This window comes from Bombyx mori, chromosome 10 (assembly GCF_030269925.1).
Source record: "Bombyx mori chromosome 10, ASM3026992v2".
Classification (NCBI taxonomy): domain Eukaryota; kingdom Metazoa; phylum Arthropoda; class Insecta; order Lepidoptera; family Bombycidae; genus Bombyx; species Bombyx mori.
This window is the reverse complement of record NC_085116.1, coordinates 9,014,612-9,033,095: the sequence shown is the minus strand read 5'-3', so window position 1 is coordinate 9,033,095 and position 18,484 is coordinate 9,014,612. Positions and strand designations below refer to the sequence as shown.

At 44.4% G+C, this 18,484-nt stretch overlaps 2 protein-coding genes across 12 annotated transcripts; both read right to left on the bottom strand.

Annotated features, from left to right (window-relative positions):
- Positions 1–102: 102 nt before the first annotated feature.
- On the bottom strand, positions 103–3,250 carry LOC119629012 (uncharacterized). Its single transcript, XM_038013335.2, has one exon. It carries the CDS (start codon positions 2,769–2,771, stop codon positions 1,905–1,907), a length of 867 nt encoding a protein of 288 aa, XP_037869263.2. The 5' UTR covers positions 2,772–3,250; the 3' UTR covers positions 103–1,904.
- Positions 103–17,251, bottom strand: LOC101742249 (uncharacterized). Of its 11 annotated transcripts, none has more exons than XR_009974052.1 (7): positions 16,979–17,250; positions 16,829–16,875; positions 13,702–13,821; positions 12,083–12,268; positions 10,548–10,667; positions 9,118–9,766; positions 103–1,426 (listed from the first exon to the last, which is right to left on the bottom strand). XR_009974052.1 is itself a non-coding variant. In XM_062670662.1 (6 exons), the coding sequence occupies exons 3-6, from the start codon at positions 13,813–13,815 to the stop codon at positions 9,692–9,694; spliced, it is 495 nt and encodes a 164-aa protein (XP_062526646.1). In that variant the 5' UTR covers positions 13,816–13,821; positions 16,829–16,875; positions 16,979–17,250; the 3' UTR covers positions 8,609–9,691. The 11 variants fall into 11 exon arrangements, 5 of the variants coding, with proteins under 5 accessions (XP_062526646.1, XP_012544722.1, XP_004924861.1 ...); XR_009974051.1 differs by having other exon boundaries at positions 17,053–17,250; XR_009974050.1 differs by having other exon boundaries at positions 16,829–16,978; positions 17,165–17,243.
- Positions 17,252–18,484: the final 1,233 nt, after the last annotated feature.

Sequence of the window (18,484 nt, the reverse complement as noted above, 5' to 3'; positions counted from 1 at the left end):
CATCGCTTTACACATTTAACCTTAATGTATTTCTAGTATTATATCTTTTTATTTATACATCTGTATATATACAGAGGAACATGTAAAATAAAAGAAGATCAATTCATTACAAAAGTAAAAACATTTATTACAGCACCATTACATTTTTTAGCATTTTAATAAGTATTAATGTCATCTACTAGAAGAAAATTGAAGCTACTGTGTAAATGTTACAGCTCTTTTCCTAATGAAGAAATTAATTAAGTAAATTAATCACTTTTTTATCATTTACATCTTGCGAATTAATTTAAAGTCTTAACACATGCTGTTTCAAGATAAATAATATTAATCGATTAATCGATTAATTTTTAATTGAAAAATTTGTAATAAATGAATATTAAATTATATAGGAAGGTAAAAAAAAGGAATTAGTTGAGAGCAGAATATATGCTTTGTTCCATCAACACCTTTTCTTGCAAAAAGTTAACGTTATAAAAATTGTTTTGTAATGCACCCGAGACACCAAGACCGGGCGCATCAGTCACCACTCACCATCAGGTGGATCGTATGCTCATCTGCCTATTAAAGCAATTTATAATAATAACACTATTTTATCGCCTATAAAAAAATACGAACGACCTTAAGTACATCTCATTTTTTCGCGCCAAACCGTTTAAAACAAAAAAAAAAAATTAACAATATTTTATGTTTCTACTTTATTTTGAGTTTTAAGTAAATATAAAGGTTCGACAGTTTCATAGTTCCTTTTATTTACTTATAATATGAGAGATATAAATTTACTGTAGAAATCTATAATTAAATAATTAATAAGTAATAAAACATCGGAAGCAAAAGTTAGCTTCTATGAATTTAAACAAAATAAGTAAATACTTAATTACATTTCATCTCCGAATGTTAAGTTATAAAAGTACTAACAGCATAACAATATTTTTTTGTTTAATGACTAGTTCATACATAGTTTACTAATCAAAAATTACAATATAATATAATATTTAACCAAGAAAACAAACTAAAATTAAAATGTTACGTTACTTACTATGGGCGTAGATAGTACATAGTAGATAGTAAGTATATCTTCTAACAAAATATTCATTTACAATTAATAAAAATTAAAAAAATGTCCTATTTCAACTCTCTGAAATTGATATAGATTTATTGTTAATATCAGATCAGTACAAGGTATAAAAGAACCACAACGCAGTAACCGATTAAACTTCTAAGTACTCTCATAATATAAATAAGAATTTATATTCTATGCTAGGCTAAGTTTGTAGTAGTAACTTAAAAATATATAAATATACGAATAAAACTGTTTGACTTGATTTTTTTTATTTACTTCAATTCTTTTTTTTTTCAGTGCTATAGGCGAGTGCTGTAGTCCATTTGTGAAAACTAATGTAAAATGAAGATAGCCGGCATGGTTCGCCTAAGGTGAGGACATTCCCCACCGAACGTGGTCTCGCCTTGTCGCGGCGGTGGGGCTTAAGCGTGCACCCCGATACCGTGGAGCAGCGTTGTCTGCACAGGGGTGCCGTGAACAAAGAAGACTGCACACCGTGTTCCCGTTTCCCACCTTTGCTGGACAAAGTGTGTGTGAAGCGGGAGAGGGCTCCCTTCTGGAGCCCTCTTGGATGCTAGGCCATGTCCCCGGCAGCTCTTTGGCTGCTAAAGGGGAAGGCCCTCCAGAGGAGGGTACCGGTACGCCGGCGTGGCCACACCGTGGTCGGACGTGTGGGTCTGTCAGTAATGGTAGACCCCACGTGGATGAGAAGTGAACCGGAGGGCACTCCCTTCCGGTCGCTGGTTGCCATGTCCCCGGCTGCCTCTTGGCGGCTACAGGGGAAGGCCCCCCAAAGGGGGGTACCGGTTTACCGGCGTGGCTTCGAAGAAGCACACCGCAATCCCTACCGAGTAGGGGACGGGGGCTGCTGCCTAGCAGGGGCCGTGAGGATGCGAACCTCTATAAAAAATGCCCCAATCCCAAGTTTTTGACACCTGACGATGGGATGAATGGCTGGAGGGAGTCTAGTCCCAAGGGTTGTCCCATACCGTAATCCCCACTTGGTGGGGGGCGGGGGCCGCTGCCTAGTAGGGGCCGCGAGGATGCAAACCTCTATAAAAAATGCCCTAATCCTAAGCCTGTGACGTGCCCGGTGATGGGATGAGTGGCTGGAGGGTGTCCAGTCGTGAGGGCCGTCCCAGGGGACCGACCCCTGGTTAAATAACAAAGGAACGAAATGAATGATGGCAAACTTACAAAAAACATTACCCCAGGAGGGTACCACTCTAGGTGGAGAATCCCTCCGTGCTTCCACTTCGGTGGGAGCATGCTGCCCCACGTATTCTGGGGGGGGCAAAGCATGCCACGATGAAGGGGGCTGTGCGACGGGCAGCGGAAAACCCGTCGAACCGAGGTGTGCCAGCGCTGGCTCGACGCGCTCTGCGCTCGTCAGCGACTGCGAGGCGGCTGGCCCGAAAGGGAAAGTCAGGCGGAAGAGGAAATCGAGGGGAGTTTCTTCCCGCGAAGGGAAGGGGGGGCTAACGTCGTCCTCTGACACGGATGCCCCACCGGAGAAAGTGGTGGTAGTCTCCGATTCGGCCTCTGCCGCGGAGGAGATGCCGCCCCCTAAAGGGAGACCCGCTCGGGGGAAGGGCGCACCGTCACCGGCGCCGTCATCGGCGTCGATGTCTGTCGCCTCGCTGGACGGGCGGACGACAGAAGAGGAGGAGGGCGGTCTTCGGGACCCTGCCTTGGTCATAGGCAGGGCCATGAAGACCGTCAAGTCGTATGCGGCGACCAGTGCCAAAACCAAAGCTGCTGGCCGCAGGCTGCGGGAAGTCGTCTCGCGAGTCTCGAAGGTTCTGCCTTCGGTTGCTTCCGCCAATGACCAGGTGGTGCAGCTGATGGCGGAGAATTTGAGGCTCCGAGCACAGCTACAGGCGCAGCAGCGGCCCGATGGCAAGGTTGCTGCTACCAAGCGGGTAGCCGCGACGAGGTCACCCGCGTTGCCGCGTGCCGCTGGGTCGCGGACTCCTCCGGCATCTGTGCCGGCGGTGTCGCCGCTGGTCTCCGGGGTCCCTCGGGGTCCCTGTCCCTCAGCGGCGGCTGGCGACCCGTGGCCCGTGCTGCCACCATCGCGCGCGGTACAGCGGCGTTCGCGTCTCCCGTCGCCGCGGTCTAGGGAGGCGACGGCCGTCGAGCGGCAGCAGGGATCCGCGGGGCCACGGATCTTGGGCCTGCCGGAACCGAATTGCTACAGCCTGGACGAGATTATCGATCGCACCATCCAGGCTGTAATGGAAAGGCTGGGTGGCGGGCTGGCGGCTCTCGAAGCGAAACGTATTGTCGCTGGTGACGCTGAACGGCCTGCGTCTACACATGCCGCGGTGTCGGGTGCTGCAGTGACCCGCTCCACCCCCGTACAGGCTCCAGCTACTAGGGCGGGCCCGGGGCGAGACAGAGCCAAGCGGGGGGGCGGCGCTAACGCGAAGTGCACATCGCAAGCGCCTCAACCCCGTCCGCTGCCCCCGCCCCCGTCTAACATGGACGAGGGGTGGAATGTGGTGGCCCGGCGGGGTGCCAAGAGGGCCGTACCGACAGCTCCCCAAGTGGGTGGAGCACCGGCCACTGCGGCGTCTCAGGCTGCTCCCCAACAGGGTCGAGCGCCTGTGGCCGCCAAGAAAAAGAAGACGAAGAAGAAGTCGACGCGCGCGCCGCGGTCGGCGGCAGTGGTCTTAACGCTGCTGCCGGCCGCCGAGGCCAAGGGCGTGTCATACGGAGATGTAGTCTCCCGGGCGTGCGCGGCTATTGATCTGGACGAGATCGGGGCGGGGGAGGGCCTCCGCTGTAGGCTGACGGCCAATGGGGCCAAGCTACTAGAGTGTCCCGGTGCCGATAGTTCCGGCATCGCGGAGCGTCTGGCGGCGAAGCTCCGTACGGTTCTGCCTGAGGAGGAGGTTCGAGTGCACAGGCCGGTCAAAATGGCTGAATTGAGAGTGACCGGCCTGGACGACTGCACCACTAAGGATGAGGTGGCGGCGGCTATTGCCGCCCGGGGCAACTGCGCCCTGGAGAATATAACCGTAGGCGAGCTGCGCCTCGGTTATACCGGGGCTGGCTCTGTTTGGGTGCGTTGCCCGGTAGAGGCGGCCACCTCCTTGGCTGCTCCTCCGCCCGGGAGACCGTCGGGGGAACCGGGCAGGTTGCGCGTGGGCTGGATAGCGGCCCGCGTGCGCCTTCTCGAACCACGCGCCTGGCGGTGCCTCAGATGCTTCAGCACTGGGCACTGCCTTGCTAAATGCGCGAGTGCCGTTGACCGCAGCGGATTGTGCTTTCGCTGTGGTCAGCCGGGACACAAGGCGGCCGTGTGCTCGGCTGCGCCGCACTGCTTATTATGTGCGGCGGCCGGGCGCAAGGCTGACCACCGGGCCGGGGGCAAGGCCTGCCCTCCGGCCAGCAAGAATGCTGAACGAAATCGGCGCCGCCAAGCTAAGCGGCGTCAAAAGAAGCGGTTGGCCGGGGGAGCACCGGCCGGCACTTTGTCCCCCGCTGAGGCGTTCGCGCCCGATAGCGGGGGCAATGGAGTAGGGGAGGGAGCGATGGATGTGGTTCAGTCTTAATGGATCACACCTATCGCTTCCTGCAGGGAAACTTGAACCACTCCGCTGGGGCTCAGGACATGTTGCTCCAGACCATGGCGGAGTGGTCAATTGACGTGGCTGTGGTCGCCGAGCCATACTTCGTTCCCCCAGCGGATGACTGTTGGTTTGGGGACGTTGATGGCTTGGCGGCCATACATATCAGAAGAACCGCGATGGTCCCCCCCCTGGCGATGGTGACCAGGGGCCCCGGGATCGTCGCGGTACAGTTAGAAAATATCGTCGTGATCGGGGTGTACTTTTCTCCGAATCGGCCTACCGTCGAGTTCGAGCGGTTCCTGGACGGGCTAGAGGTGATCGCTCGTCACCTCGCTCCCCGTTCAGTGATACTGGCGGGGGACTTCAATGCGAAGTCTGTCGCTTGGGGTTCCCCATTCACGGACGCTCGTGGTAGGCTGCTGGAGGAGTGGGCGGTCGCGGTCGGTCTCTGTATCGTTAATAGGGGCTCGATCGCGACTTGCGTGCGGTGGACGGGCGAGTCTATCGTGGACTTGACGTTCGCGAGCTCGCCCGTCGCACGGCGCATCCTCGGCTGGAGAGTGGTGGTGGGGGCGGAATCGTTGTCCGATCACCGGTATATCCGGTACGATCTTTCTGCCCCTGCGCCGACGCCGGCTGCAGGTGCCCGCGGGGTTGACCCCCCGCAGAGTGCATCCCGGTCATTCCCTAGGTGGGCACTGAAGCTCCTGAACAGGGAGCTCCTGGTGGAGGCCTCTATGGTGGCGGCGTGGGCGCCCAAGCGCCCACAACCTGTCGATGTGGAAACCGAGGCCGAATGGTTCCGGGGCGCGATGCACCGCATATGTGATGCCTCGATGCCCCGGGTCGGCTCTCGGCACTCTGGACGGCGACAGTCGCCCTGGTGGTCGCCCGAAATTGCAAGACTGCGTGCGGTCTCCATTCGGGCGAGCCGCCGGTGCACTAGACACCGCCGTCGCCGCCGCCTGCGGCGCGACGAGCCCGTCGCGTTCGCAGAGGAGGAAGCTCGGCTGCACCGCGAATATCGGGCTGCGAAGGACGCCCTGCGGCTGGCCATCAGGCGGGCCAAGGAGCAGAACATGGAGAGACTCTTGGAGGCGCTCGAAGCGGATCCGTGGGGGAGCCCATACAAATTGGTACGCGGCAAGTTGCGCCCGTGGGCCCCCTCTATGACTGAGCGTCTCCAGCCCCAGCAGCTGCGGGACATCGTTTCGGCGTTGTTCCCGCAGGAGCGGGAGGGTTTTGTCCCTCCCGCTATGGGCGGGCCGTCTGACATCGTCGACGGCCAAGCTCCTGCTGAGGTGCCCCGTATTACGGAGGCAGAGCTCCGGGTGGCCGTTGTCAAGATGACTGCGAAAGACACGGCCCCCGGCCCGGACGGAGTCCACGGCCGGGTATTGGCCTTGGCCCTCGGTGCCCTGGGGGACCGGCTCCTTGAGCTATATAATGGCTGCTTGGAGTCGGGACGGTTTCCGTCGCTCTGGCGGACGGGTAGACTTGTGTTGTTGAGGAAGGAGGGGCGCCCGGTGGATACAGCCGCCGGATATCGTCCTATCGTGCTGCTGGACGAGGCGGGAAAATTGCTGGAACGTATTCTGGCTGCCCGCATCGTTCGGCACCTGGTCGGGGTGGGGCCTGACCTGTCGGCGGAGCAGTACGGCTTCCGGGAGGGCCGTTCGACTGTGGATGCAATTCTTCGCGTGCGGTCCCTCTCGGACGAGGCCGTCTCTCGGGGTGGGGTGGCGCTGGCGGTGTCTCTTGACATCGCCAACGCATTTAACACTCTGCCCTGGACCGTGATAGGGGGGGCACTGGAGAGGCATGGAGTGCCCCTCTACCTCCGCCGGCTGGTTGGGTCCTATTTGGGGGCCAGGTCGGTCGTATGTACCGGGTACGGTGGGACCCTTCATCGCTTTCCGGTCGTGCGTGGTGTTCCGCAGGGGTCGGTTCTCGGCCCCCTCTTGTGGAATATCGGGTACGACTGGGTGCTGAGGGGCGCCCTCCTCCCGGGCCTCCGCGTTATTTGTTACGCGGACGACACGTTGGTCGTGGCCCGGGGGGATGATTTTAGGGAGTCTGCCCGTCTCGCCACAGCGGGAGTGGCCCTCGTCGTCGGAAGGATAAGGAGGCTGGGTCTCGACGTGGCGCTGAATAAATCCGAGGCTCTGTGGTTTCACGGGCCGCGGAGGGCGCCACCCGTTGACACCCACATCGTGGTTGGAGGCGTCCGGATAGGGGTCGGGGTGCAGTTGAGGTACCTCGGCCTCGTGTTGGACAGCCGGTGGGCCTTTCGTGCTCACTTTGCGGAGCTGGTCCCCCGATTGATGGGGACGGCCGGTTCTTTGAGCCGGCTGCTCCCGAATATTGGGGGACCGGATCAGGTTGTGCGCCGTCTCTACGCGGGGGTGGTGCGATCGATGGCCCTGTACGGTGCACCTGTGTGGGCTGAGCCGCGCAACCGGGCCACTATGGCTCGGTTCCTGCGCCGGCCGCAGCGCACCGTTGCCATCAGGGTCATCCGCGGATATCGCACCGTCTCCTTCGAGGCGGCGTGTGTTTTGGCGGGGACGCCGCCATGGGAGCTGGAGGCGGAGTCGCTCGCTGCCGACTATCGGTGGCGCAGCGAGCTTCGTGCTCGGGGCGTGGCGCGTGTCCCCGAGAGTGAGCTGCGGGCGCGGAAGGCCCATTCTCGGCGGTCCGTGCTCGAGTCGTGGTCGAGGCGATTGGCCAACCCCACGTGGGGGCTACGGACCGTCGAGGCGGTTTACCCGGTCTTTGATGACTGGGTGAATCGTGGCGAGGGACGTCTCACCTTTCGTCTGGTGCAGGTGCTGACCGGGCACGGATGCTTCGGGAAGTACCTGCGCCGGATAGGGGCTGAGCCGACGACGAGGTGTCACCATTGTGGACACGACCTGGACACGGCGGAGCATACGCTCGCTGTCTGCCCCGCTTGGGAGGTGCAGCGCCGTGTCCTGGTCGCAAAGATAGGACCTGACTTGTCGCTGCCTGGCGTCGTGGCGTCGATGCTTGGCAGCGATGAGTCATGGAAGGCTATGCTCGACTTCTGCGAGTGCACCATCTCGCAGAAGGAGGCGGCGGGGCGAGTGAGGGAAAGCTCTCCTCACTACGCAGAAACCCGCCGCCGCCGAGCAGGGGGTCGGGACCGGGGTCGTATCCGTGACCTGGCCCCCTAAGAGCTAGGGGTCCCACCCGTTTTGTGCGGGGAGGGACCCAGACGAGGGGTGGCGTGCTCTGCACGCTCACCCGCAATAGGAAGCCGGGTGATGGTAGACCGCGTTCCCCCGACCGCTCTGGGGGAAGGTGTAACGCGGCGCCATCAAAGCGGGCTCTCGGCCCGCTGAACGAGGGAACCGGTGGTCGTTTCGCTGGCGGCCACCGGTCCGGCGTCCGTGGGACGGTGGGATGGATGTAATGTGCTCTGCGTCAACCCTGTCCCGCCGTTTCAATAGCCCCGACTGGGCTCCGGCCCGGTCCGAGGTAGGGCGCCGGTTGTGAGCGGCAGGAGTTTTTAGTGAGGTTCAACTCCCACATACCCCACCTGCCGCGCGGGTGGGGATCCGGCGATTTTCTCCTGTGGAAAAAAAAAAAAAAAAAAGGTGAGGACATTAGGTGAACATATCGCACCTTCGGTAAGACAAGGGCCGAAGTGCTAATTTTATAAATGTTCAGGAGAGACGTTTTAAGATATTTATAGATTTAAATTGTGTTTTTCTGCCCATATTAATGTAAAATAGTATTTTATTTATAGCAAAAATATACCTTATACATGTGAATATAAATATGTAATTTGAAAGACTGAGTTATTCATTTTTTTATATTAATTATTTAATGAAATATTAATGTATGCCTACAATTATGCCATTATCCCACCAACATTTAAATAAATGTGCAGTTGCGACCAAAGTTACACATTATATTGAAATGACTTATTAAATGAAAATACTACTTATTTTCTACATATTTATTCTTCTTTTTCTTAGGAAAATCTTTATCAATGATAAAATAAAACTAAAATAAAAAATAAAATTCACTTCTAAAAGGTTTACATTAAATCTATAAAGTGCCACATATTCCTTTGTGGAATGCCAAGTAAATGCGTAACTTATTTATTTTTTCTGTCAAATATGTGCTTTCAAATTAGGCATATTATGTACACAAAATGTGACCATGTCTTTCCAAAATATAAAACAAAAAAGGGCATATTTACCCTAATGACCTTATGGTCCAGTACAAAACCACTACACGCGCGGGCGATGCCGCAAATGACCAATAAGATTTTGTTGCGCCAATATCATCCAAAAAACGAACGAATGGTACAAAGACACTTTTTCCATCTGGCGAAAAAAAACTGAATCTATGTATGTCTTTGTTCCTACAGGTAGAAATTAGTTTTTAAAGCACTTTGGCATATTTAACTCATTTTCAGAAATTTTAGCACTTCGGCCCTTGTCTTACCGAAGGTACGATATTACGATTTAAATTGTATATGGAATACCATACGGTAAGGTAGTTACAGTTATTAGAAGGGCTCATGACGAAATAGAATACAAAACGAGCTGGATGGATGGATAGAAAGAAGAAATTATGATGGATAGATGGAAGAAACAATACTTGCATTGCTCAATATATCACGTAAAATAGTGTCTGCTTAGTCATAAATTAAAAACACAACGATAAATAAACCGGAAACTGTTGAATCACAACTGTCGAAAAAAATATTTTTCATCTTCGCTTTTTATGAGCATACGTGGTAAAAAGTGATATGAGTAACTTCGCCCTCCAGAGATAACGGGACATTATATATTTGTTAGCACTCCTTATAGAGAAAATTCTGTGGCCACTCCATGTACGCGATAAAGAGACGCTAGTCCACTTAGATCGCTACAATGAAATTAAGTTTTTTCAAATCGAACGATAAATAACTTAACCGCTTTCCATCTGTAACTTAAAGTAATATGGCAACTGAGAATGCTATTACTATAACTTAATTCGAAGACAAAGCTCATATTAAAATTGGTAGTTTTCTTGCTTATATTCCACGGTATCTGCGGTTTGCCAAAAAGGTGCTCAAAAGATACAATCCAGCCATCACCAGACCCATTATCTGAAAAAATAAACAAATGACCTACATAAACACAAAGAATATTTAAATTTATTTATGTTCATTACATTTATATATTATAAGATATTGAACTAAAAACTTGTTTTCTCAAAGATGTATTTAGCCCATGTACTTATTTTCTAATTTAATCAAGTCGTCCCGTAGTGTCCGAGATTTTGTTTTATATTTTTATATTACATATTATTATAAATATATAAATGTTATGATAAAAATGATACACTTTCTAATTTGCACTATAGAAGTAGGGAATACAGAGGAAAAAAACGTAAAAATCGTAAATTTAAATAATTGTTTATTCGTTTTGGGTCTCTGTGTGTTGCGATTCTAATGATAGATTCAGAATAGCACTACTAATGCTAAGGCAAATCCTCTCAAGCTGAACCCCTTGATCTCGCCCAACAACCAAGACAATTAAAAAAACAAACTTATAGAAGTCGTCGTGGCCTAACGGATAAGACGTCCGGTGCATTCGTGTTGAGCGATGCACCGGTGTTCGAATCCCGCAGGCGGGTACCAATTTTTCTAATGAAATACGTACTCAACAAATGTTCACGATTGATTTCCACGGTGAAGGAATAACATCGTGTAATAAAAATGAAACCCACAAAATTATAATTTGCGTAATTACTGGTGGTAGGACCTCTTGTGAGTCCGCACGGGTAGGTACCACCACCCCGCCTATTTCTGCCGTGAAGCAGTAATGGTGGGCTGTGAGATCGTCCACCCATCTAAGCAATAAAAAAAAAATAAAAAAAAATCTTACCGAAGCCGCCAAAAACGGTTCAAAATCTCTTCTATATCTGGTTTGGTGATTAACTTCTATGAGCAAAGTAAGTCCAGCACACAAATACAGAATAAATGCGATTCCATGATAAATAACTTCCTGTAATAAACAGAAGAAAAATATTTTTAAATAGGTAAATAGAATACTCGTACTATTTTGATGACGCCTACTTACACTACTTACTTATAAACGAAATAATTTTAGAAATATCACTGATCAAATTACCAAGAAAAAATAAATAAAGTTAAAATCATTTTTCTTTTTTCAGATTTTACAGACCGAATGTAAATAAGTATATGTATGTATTTCATTTTTAATATTGAGAACATTGAAATATTAAGAATATAATACATTCTACTGTTTAATGTGAGTCGTAGACACAAAACTACTTTTTCACGATTTAATTTCGCTTTTTTTAAGGTCATTACTTTACAGTTTTTGTGGTCCCGGATAACGGACAGTCCAGGAAAACTAGTTGTTTTAACTATTTTAAGAATACCTTCAGATTCTGCTTAGGTGCTTCTCAATATTCGCATCTTAATACTACTACTACATATACAAACAACGTCACAAATTACTATGTGAAATACATAATAATATGTAGATTGATGATCATTATGGTGTTTTCATGGGCGTATGTTTTTTGTTTATTGTGTTGTCTGCAAACAACACGATGCGCTATAAACAGATGTGCGGTAAGATTTGACCGTGTTAATGTTATTTTTGTAACGCGGGATGCGTTCAAATGCGAGTCGATCAACAAATTAAAAATTGTTTTTAGACGAGATGTTCGACCAACAATACATATTCTCATAAGATTAATAATAACAAAAGGTATATCTATCAACTTAGCCCACGTTAAGCGTATGTATTTTCCTTAAATTATCAAATAAGGTTTATTGTTCGCGGTTAAGCAATTTAGTATATATCTATGCATAAATGTAGGAAAATATACCGATATTACGAAATTCACCTGACGAATACTTTTAGATGAAACAGTAAAATGATAAAAATATTATAGTCTTTCAAAATAAGCCTCTTGTTATATTATTTACTACCAATTACTAATTAGTTATTAATATTATTATTTTTAAAAATCTCTTAGTTATATTGTAGATATGAATAGTTCACAAAGACGTCCAATAAAACCATCTTTTGAGTTTTGAGTTTTGAGTGCCAGTAACATTAACATTAAGTCTCTTGTGATAATTTACTCTAATTTAAATTTTGTTAGACCAAGATATATTCTGCATATTTTCCAAGAGATTTTCCCTTTTCTTTTTAAACTTGTCGTCATCAACACCGTCTTATCCTAGAAACCTCATAACTACCCCTGGAGTCACAAGAAGTAAGTTATGCCTCCGCTTGTAATTTAGTCAATAAATGAATTATCATTGCCCTAAAATAACAACTTCCAGTGCCATTATAAAAATCATTAATCAAAAGTTTAAAAAAAATTCTTGATTGTACTTATTACTGTACTTATTAAAAAATATTTTACATGACATACTTACATAAATGGTTTTAGAGATAACAGTTGCGGTGGCCAAGGATATTAAGCACGACAACAACAAACAGAATGTTCCTATAAGGAATGTGACCGATATCAACAAGAAGAATAACTCAGGTTTGTATGATTGCGTTGAATATCCGTGGTCCATGTAGTAGGCAACCAGAGCCACGCACGCTATCCCAAGGAGCTGAAAATACAAATATGATTATAACTACATCATAATTAAAACTATTTAAAAATAACACGGCAGCTAACGATATATTATTCATTGTCCACTAAAACTGTATTCGATAAACGTCGGAAATATTTACTATTCATTTTAAAAAAAAGAAGGGGAAAAGTCATTTTAATTATATTTGTAACTCAGGAAAGCCTTGTCGTTTGTACGATTCGTTTTTTGATAAATTTCCTCTACTTCCCCTGGATTAAAATTGGCGAAAATAAAAAATAATCGTGCTCAGGCTATAATGCCCACTTTTAAATATCGGCTTCTCTATGAGTACGCAACCATGGCAATCCTAAATACAATTTACATTAACACGTACATAATATATTGACATTGTTAAGTACATACAAAATGACATCATGTCGTTTTCAAATCGTTGAAAATTATACATTTTACGCGCTAATGCTTAAATTGAACGTTTAATGTTTATTCTTAGTTTTCCGAGAATAGCACGCGGGTATGAAGTCATCTTAGCTTCTCGTAAAATTGGAGGCCAGAGAAAGACTGCAGTTTAAGCGCCCAGCATACGTACATATAGGAACGTAATCTCAATAAAGTTCAAAATTCAAGTTTAAGACGGCTAAACAAATTTGTTGACAAAGTAAAAGAGGACACACTATTTCGATAAGCTGAACCTTTTTTTGACGGGAAATTGTAATTTGTGAACATAAAAAATATACCATATTTTATCTACATAGTAACACACATACATTTATATATACATACATTTATATATCGATTGTTTGTAATAAAAACCAAGCCTTAAGTAATTACTCTCATATCACAACAATTCGTGTTTATATGTCATTAAATATAATAATGGTTAAATTTATTAATTTAAATGATCTTGTTTTGTCGGAACGAAACAGGCAATTACTTAAATAACACAATTTTCTGGTTCAAGGAAATTAATTTGTTTTATTGGACATGACTCATTTTTATTGGACTATGTATATAATATAGACACTGATAATTACGTCAGCGTGACATCATTCAGAATATCCACTGACGAATCAAAATTTATTTATAGACACAAGTAGTTGATTAATTTGACAGGGTAGGAGATGATACGCCTTCTGTGGACCTTGGACGATAGTAAATTCTTGAGTTTAATAGCATTTGAACTAAACGCCTCCATTGAACGAGATTACTTTGGCCAAGAGCTCAAAGGAAACTACATCTGAAAGTCATACTGAAACGTTCCGGAAACGGGGTGTCAACATAATGCTCTCAGTCTTCGGTCGAATAAACCAAGAACTCTAACAAGGATCAATAAAGAAAATGGGTTGGAGGCGTTTTCGAGCACAGAGATGGCCAGGACGACCGAAACCCAACCCTAACTTTTCCATTAAATAATTAATTCGAAAACTATTTTACAATTTTTAAACACTTACGAATTGCGCTAATTTGAGTAATCCTGGCAGCGTCTGAAGGTAGCCCGTGTTCACGTAAACAGACGTGCCGGAGGTCGCGACGGTCGTCCTAGTAATGGTCATTGAGCACGACATCGTTTTCTGTAAATCACACAACAACAATACAATACAATGCCTTGCCTATGCACCGTAGGCAGCATTAAAACGATGATTTGAAGATTTTAACAAGCTCACAAGTAATCATTGCAACTTCAACGTCAGAACTACAAGATTCAAATCGTCGTGACCTAAAGGATAAAGGATTTTTTTTATTGCTTAGATAGGTGGACGAGCTCACAGCCCACCTGGTATTAAGTGGTTATTGGAGCCCATAGACATCTACGACGTAAATGCGCCACCCACCTTGAAATTTGAGTTCTAAGGTCTCAGTATGGTTACAACGGCTGCCCCACCCTTCAAACCGAAACGCATTTCTCCTTCACGGCAGAAATTGGCGGGGTAGTGGTACCTACCCGTGCAGACTCACAAAAGGTTCTACCACCAGTAAAAATAAGCCTAAAGAACACATTATATGGTACTAGCGACCCAGTCTATCAATGCAACTATTCCTATATTCAAATAAATTTTTCTAATGAAACACTCATGTTTACTTGAGATGAACACCCATGTTGCTATGTTTATTTTGGTAATGTAATTATATCCTAGTGTTTATTTTCACTCATGTCTACTATATAATTCTTTAAATTATCGCCATGTATTAACTTTATCATAGCTACGGACTTCTTCAATCTTTCACCTCATCAACGAGGGTTAACTAGAAGAGAATGCTTGCATGGCGTTAAGTTCGCCTTTGTACAATATTTTTGTGCACTAAAGAATTTTCAATCAATCAATAATTACGTGGATTGACTTCCATCTTATAATTTGCGTAACTATGTAGTTGTGGTAGGACGTCTTGTGAACGCGAATGGGTAGGTATTTACCGCCACCCTCCCTATTACTGCCCGAAAGCTCCTATTTGAAATTCCTATTTGAAAAGAGTTACGCCTTTTTAAACCACTAGCGACCCGCCCTCGCTTCGCTTCGGAAACATTAAAACACACACGAAAAAAAAAAAAAAAAAAAAAAAAAAATTTTAAAAGTAGCCTATGTTCATCAGGGACAATGTCGGCTTCTAATGGAAAAAGAATTTTTCAAATCGGTCCAGTAGTTTCGGAGCCTATTCGAAACAAACAAACAAACAAATCTTTCCTCTTTATAATATTAGTATAGATATAGACAAGAGAAAGTCAGATCTCATGAAGGCGCGAGACGGGCATTTACGTTGTAATGTCTATGGGCTCAGATAACCAGATGACAACAAGTGGTTTATAAACTCGTTGATTAGTACAACAAAACTAATCGCTGTTGTCGTCACAATTGGATTGACGCAGCATTCAACGCTTAGAAAATAAAATTTAGGTATAGTAGAGCCTAGTGAGAGCATCCATGTGTCTCTTTCGTACGCATGTGCAATATTATATACATCCTTTTTTATCGCTTTTATTCCTTTCATTCGACGATCCACCAGATTTTAAATTTTCTGATATTTTATCTTAAGTATTTCTCTGCGTTTTTTTATTACTAGTATAATTGAAATAACTAAAATAAAAATAAAAACTTTTAGATATTTTAATAAAATGTTTAGTCAAATCGTTATAAAATTGTAATTAATTTTACAACTCCACACCTCAAAGGTACTAGTGATGTGATTTTTTTAAAGTAAATGTAAGACTGGTCATGAAGTAATAGGATCAACACAACAATAATTGCGAAACGGCTTCCCGGAATGGTGTGAGCTCACGCAAAATCGAGATGACGTTTACCTCGAGGTTTCTGTTATAAGGTCACCGACTGCCATACGTATTGCATACAATATTCCTCCGCAAATGCCCAACAACTTATCGCTCTTTCGATGTGAAATTAAATAGTTTTATTTTTATTTTCTCGAGTCCTCGACATAAAAAAAACTATTTTCACGATTTAATCTCGAGTTTTTTATTCGAATACGTGATCGGTCGCATCGTCCGTGACCACAGAAACTGTGAAGCATTCGATACATTGTATACGCTGCAGATAATATAATTATAATAAATTTAAATATTTTTTCATAACTGCATAAAATAAAATTTATATATTTTAATCCTTTATATGCATTTTTTGCTTTGGAGAATCTAATAATTATCTGTAATATTTTTGATCTAAAATTTTAATAATATTGTGTTTATTATATATTTAATAAATAATATCATGCTTAATGTCTATTATGTACCGAAAATATAGTATTGATGGGAACATATTAACTAATTTTGTTTGTTTGCATGCACCACTAAACATATGAGACCAATTTAATACAGTCGTTCCATGTAAGCTTTCGTTAACTCAATCACTGTGGTAAACATACTTTTAGTTTTGTACACAGAAAATTAATTTCTTTCTTTCTCTTTCCCTATGGAGAACTTCTTCGAGAACAAATGAAAATTTGGTGAACAGGACCATGATCGCTGCTGCACCCACAGTCTGACCTTGCCAGATGACTACTAAACAAACAAGCAATATGGAAGCTTTTACGATAAAGAAACTAAAAGATTCTTTATCGTAAAAGCTTCTAATTCTACTAAAAAGATTCTATTCTATATGTTTCTACAATAAAGATTATATATGTTTCTACAATAATCTTCGATACCATATTTTCCAATAGATGCAATGCCTACTCACAAGAAATATTAAATCCGATAACAAAATTGACTTGTAAATGATTAGTTAGATGATTAAACTCGAATTAACCCAAGTTTAATTATAAACCCATTAGAGTTAAACAATTTAGTAACATTGTATCCAATTCAGAGAAAAGCTGTGGAAAGCTTGCATACACAGATATATTCTCCATTAATATGATGTTTAAAGTTTATAATTAATGAAAAATAAAATAATATTTATAGTCATGCTATCTATTGAATTTACAAATAATAAATACAAATGGAATCTTACATACTTTCTTGATTTCCAAGGAAAAACTGGAAAGCTGTATGCGCGTATTTACGAGCGTGCAATGTCGAAACGACTGCGAAGTGGGCAGTGGGCAACAGACTAACATGGGATGACTCACCTTTTGATCGACATTACGCAGAGGTATACGTTGAAACTCAGCCCGATCTGCGCATACAATATCCCGGTTGCAATGCATAATATAATGAGCAAGTAGTTAAAACTGATTTATAATTCTAGACTTCGAATTATACTAGGCTTTTAGCGGTACCTGTGAATCGCGAAAGACACAAACGCGATAGATGTCACAAAAAATAAATCCTGCATTAAGTTTAGTGAACTTACGAAATCTGATGATTTATTTTAAAATAAATAAAAGTAAGCGTCGCAAGAAGATCGTACTTCTACAAAACGAAAATTTGATTTAAATATGAATAAAACACTGCGTATTTGTCACCAGCTGTTTCAATAAAGTCACGTCAAAGCCTTTTTCACGTTAGTATCCTCGGAATGACTCAGACTGAGTGTGCCAGACTGTCCCCGTAGTGATCGTACCGTGTACCGCGAAAACAAAAGTAAATCGAATACGTACATATAGTACGTACCGACTGTTTTTACTGTCTCTTTGGTGGCAATTCGAAATGGATAATAACAAAAATAAACTACTTAACCACCTGTTAGCCAGAAACTTTGTTAAAGGTATTAAAGGTATTTTCAAGCAGATATTCTCCTTTAATAAGTATGTTTTTAAAACATCTAAAGCACGTCTGAGACGCAGTAAAATCTAGGGTCAATGAAGATGTAATGCTTAACTATAAACTTGTTACAATTTTTTTTATCACAAAAGGTACGGTATACGTGATATTGTTTGAAATGAGGACAATCTGGGACTGTCTTATAACTAAAAATTTTTATTTATTGCATAGATGGGTGGAAGAGCTCACAGCCCACCTGGTGTTAAGTGGTTACTGGAGCCCATAACGTAAATACGCCACCCACCTTGCGATATAAGTTCTAAGGTCTCAGTATAGTTACAACGGCTGCTTTACCCTTCAAACCGAAACGCATTACTGCTTCACGGCAGAAATAGGCAGGGCGGTGGTACCTACCCGTGCGGGCTCAAGAGTTCCTACCACCACTAATTCCGCAAATTATAATTTTGCGGGTCTGATTTTTATTACACGGTGTTTTTCCTTCACCGTGTAGTCAATCGTGAACATTTGTTAAGTACGTATTTCATTAGAAAAAATGGACTGTCATAAATGTAAAATGAGAGTTAGACCTCAAATTGTGGTTGCTGAACTTCGACACACATATTGTGCGTGTACACGCAACCACTCAAAGATAATTAGCCTGTAAGCTGACTATTTTTTTTTCTACACTACAGACAGTTTTTGTACACATTGGTTCTCTAGCACCGAAAGAGAAAGTAAAGAAAGTGATGGTAGGTGCATTGATTATTTAATTCATGAGAGCCTATTCTCTTGGTCTGCAAATGTCTAAAGTTCAAGGATCAACTAGAGGTCACTTATGACAACAATAATATTATTAAGAGGACGACAGTAGGGAACCGTCGTGAGCACACTTCGTGTCTTTCAGATTTTGTAATATAACATAGTAACCTTTTAAAGCATAAAATAACCTCTTAATTCAGCAATTCGCGATATGCTGGTTGACAGGTTCGAATAATATCTCTGGTTTAAAAGTATGTGTGGCCGACGAATTGAATTCGATGGTTGTCCGCATATTATCCTATAGGCAACGTAAATATACCAGT

What these genes read in the sequence shown, in the direction of transcription:
- LOC101742249 (XM_004924804.5), bottom strand. Translation starts at nt 16,906, where the DNA reads ATGCATTGCAACCGGGATATTGTATGCGCAGATCGGGCTGAGTTTCAA. An exon ending in TGCGTAATGTCGATCAAAAG is followed by an intron (nt 13,822 to 16,828) that starts GTGAGTCATCCC and finishes TGTGATTTACAG; the next exon opens with AAAACGATGTCGTGCTCAAT. An exon ending in AACCGTTTTTGGCGGCTTCG is followed by an intron (nt 9,767 to 10,547) that starts GTAAGATTTTTT and finishes TTATTTTTTCAG; the next exon opens with ATAATGGGTCTGGTGATGGC.
- LOC119629012 (XM_038013335.2), bottom strand. Translation starts at nt 2,771, where the DNA reads ATGGCCCTGCCTATGACCAAGGCAGGGTCCCGAAGACCGCCCTCCTCC.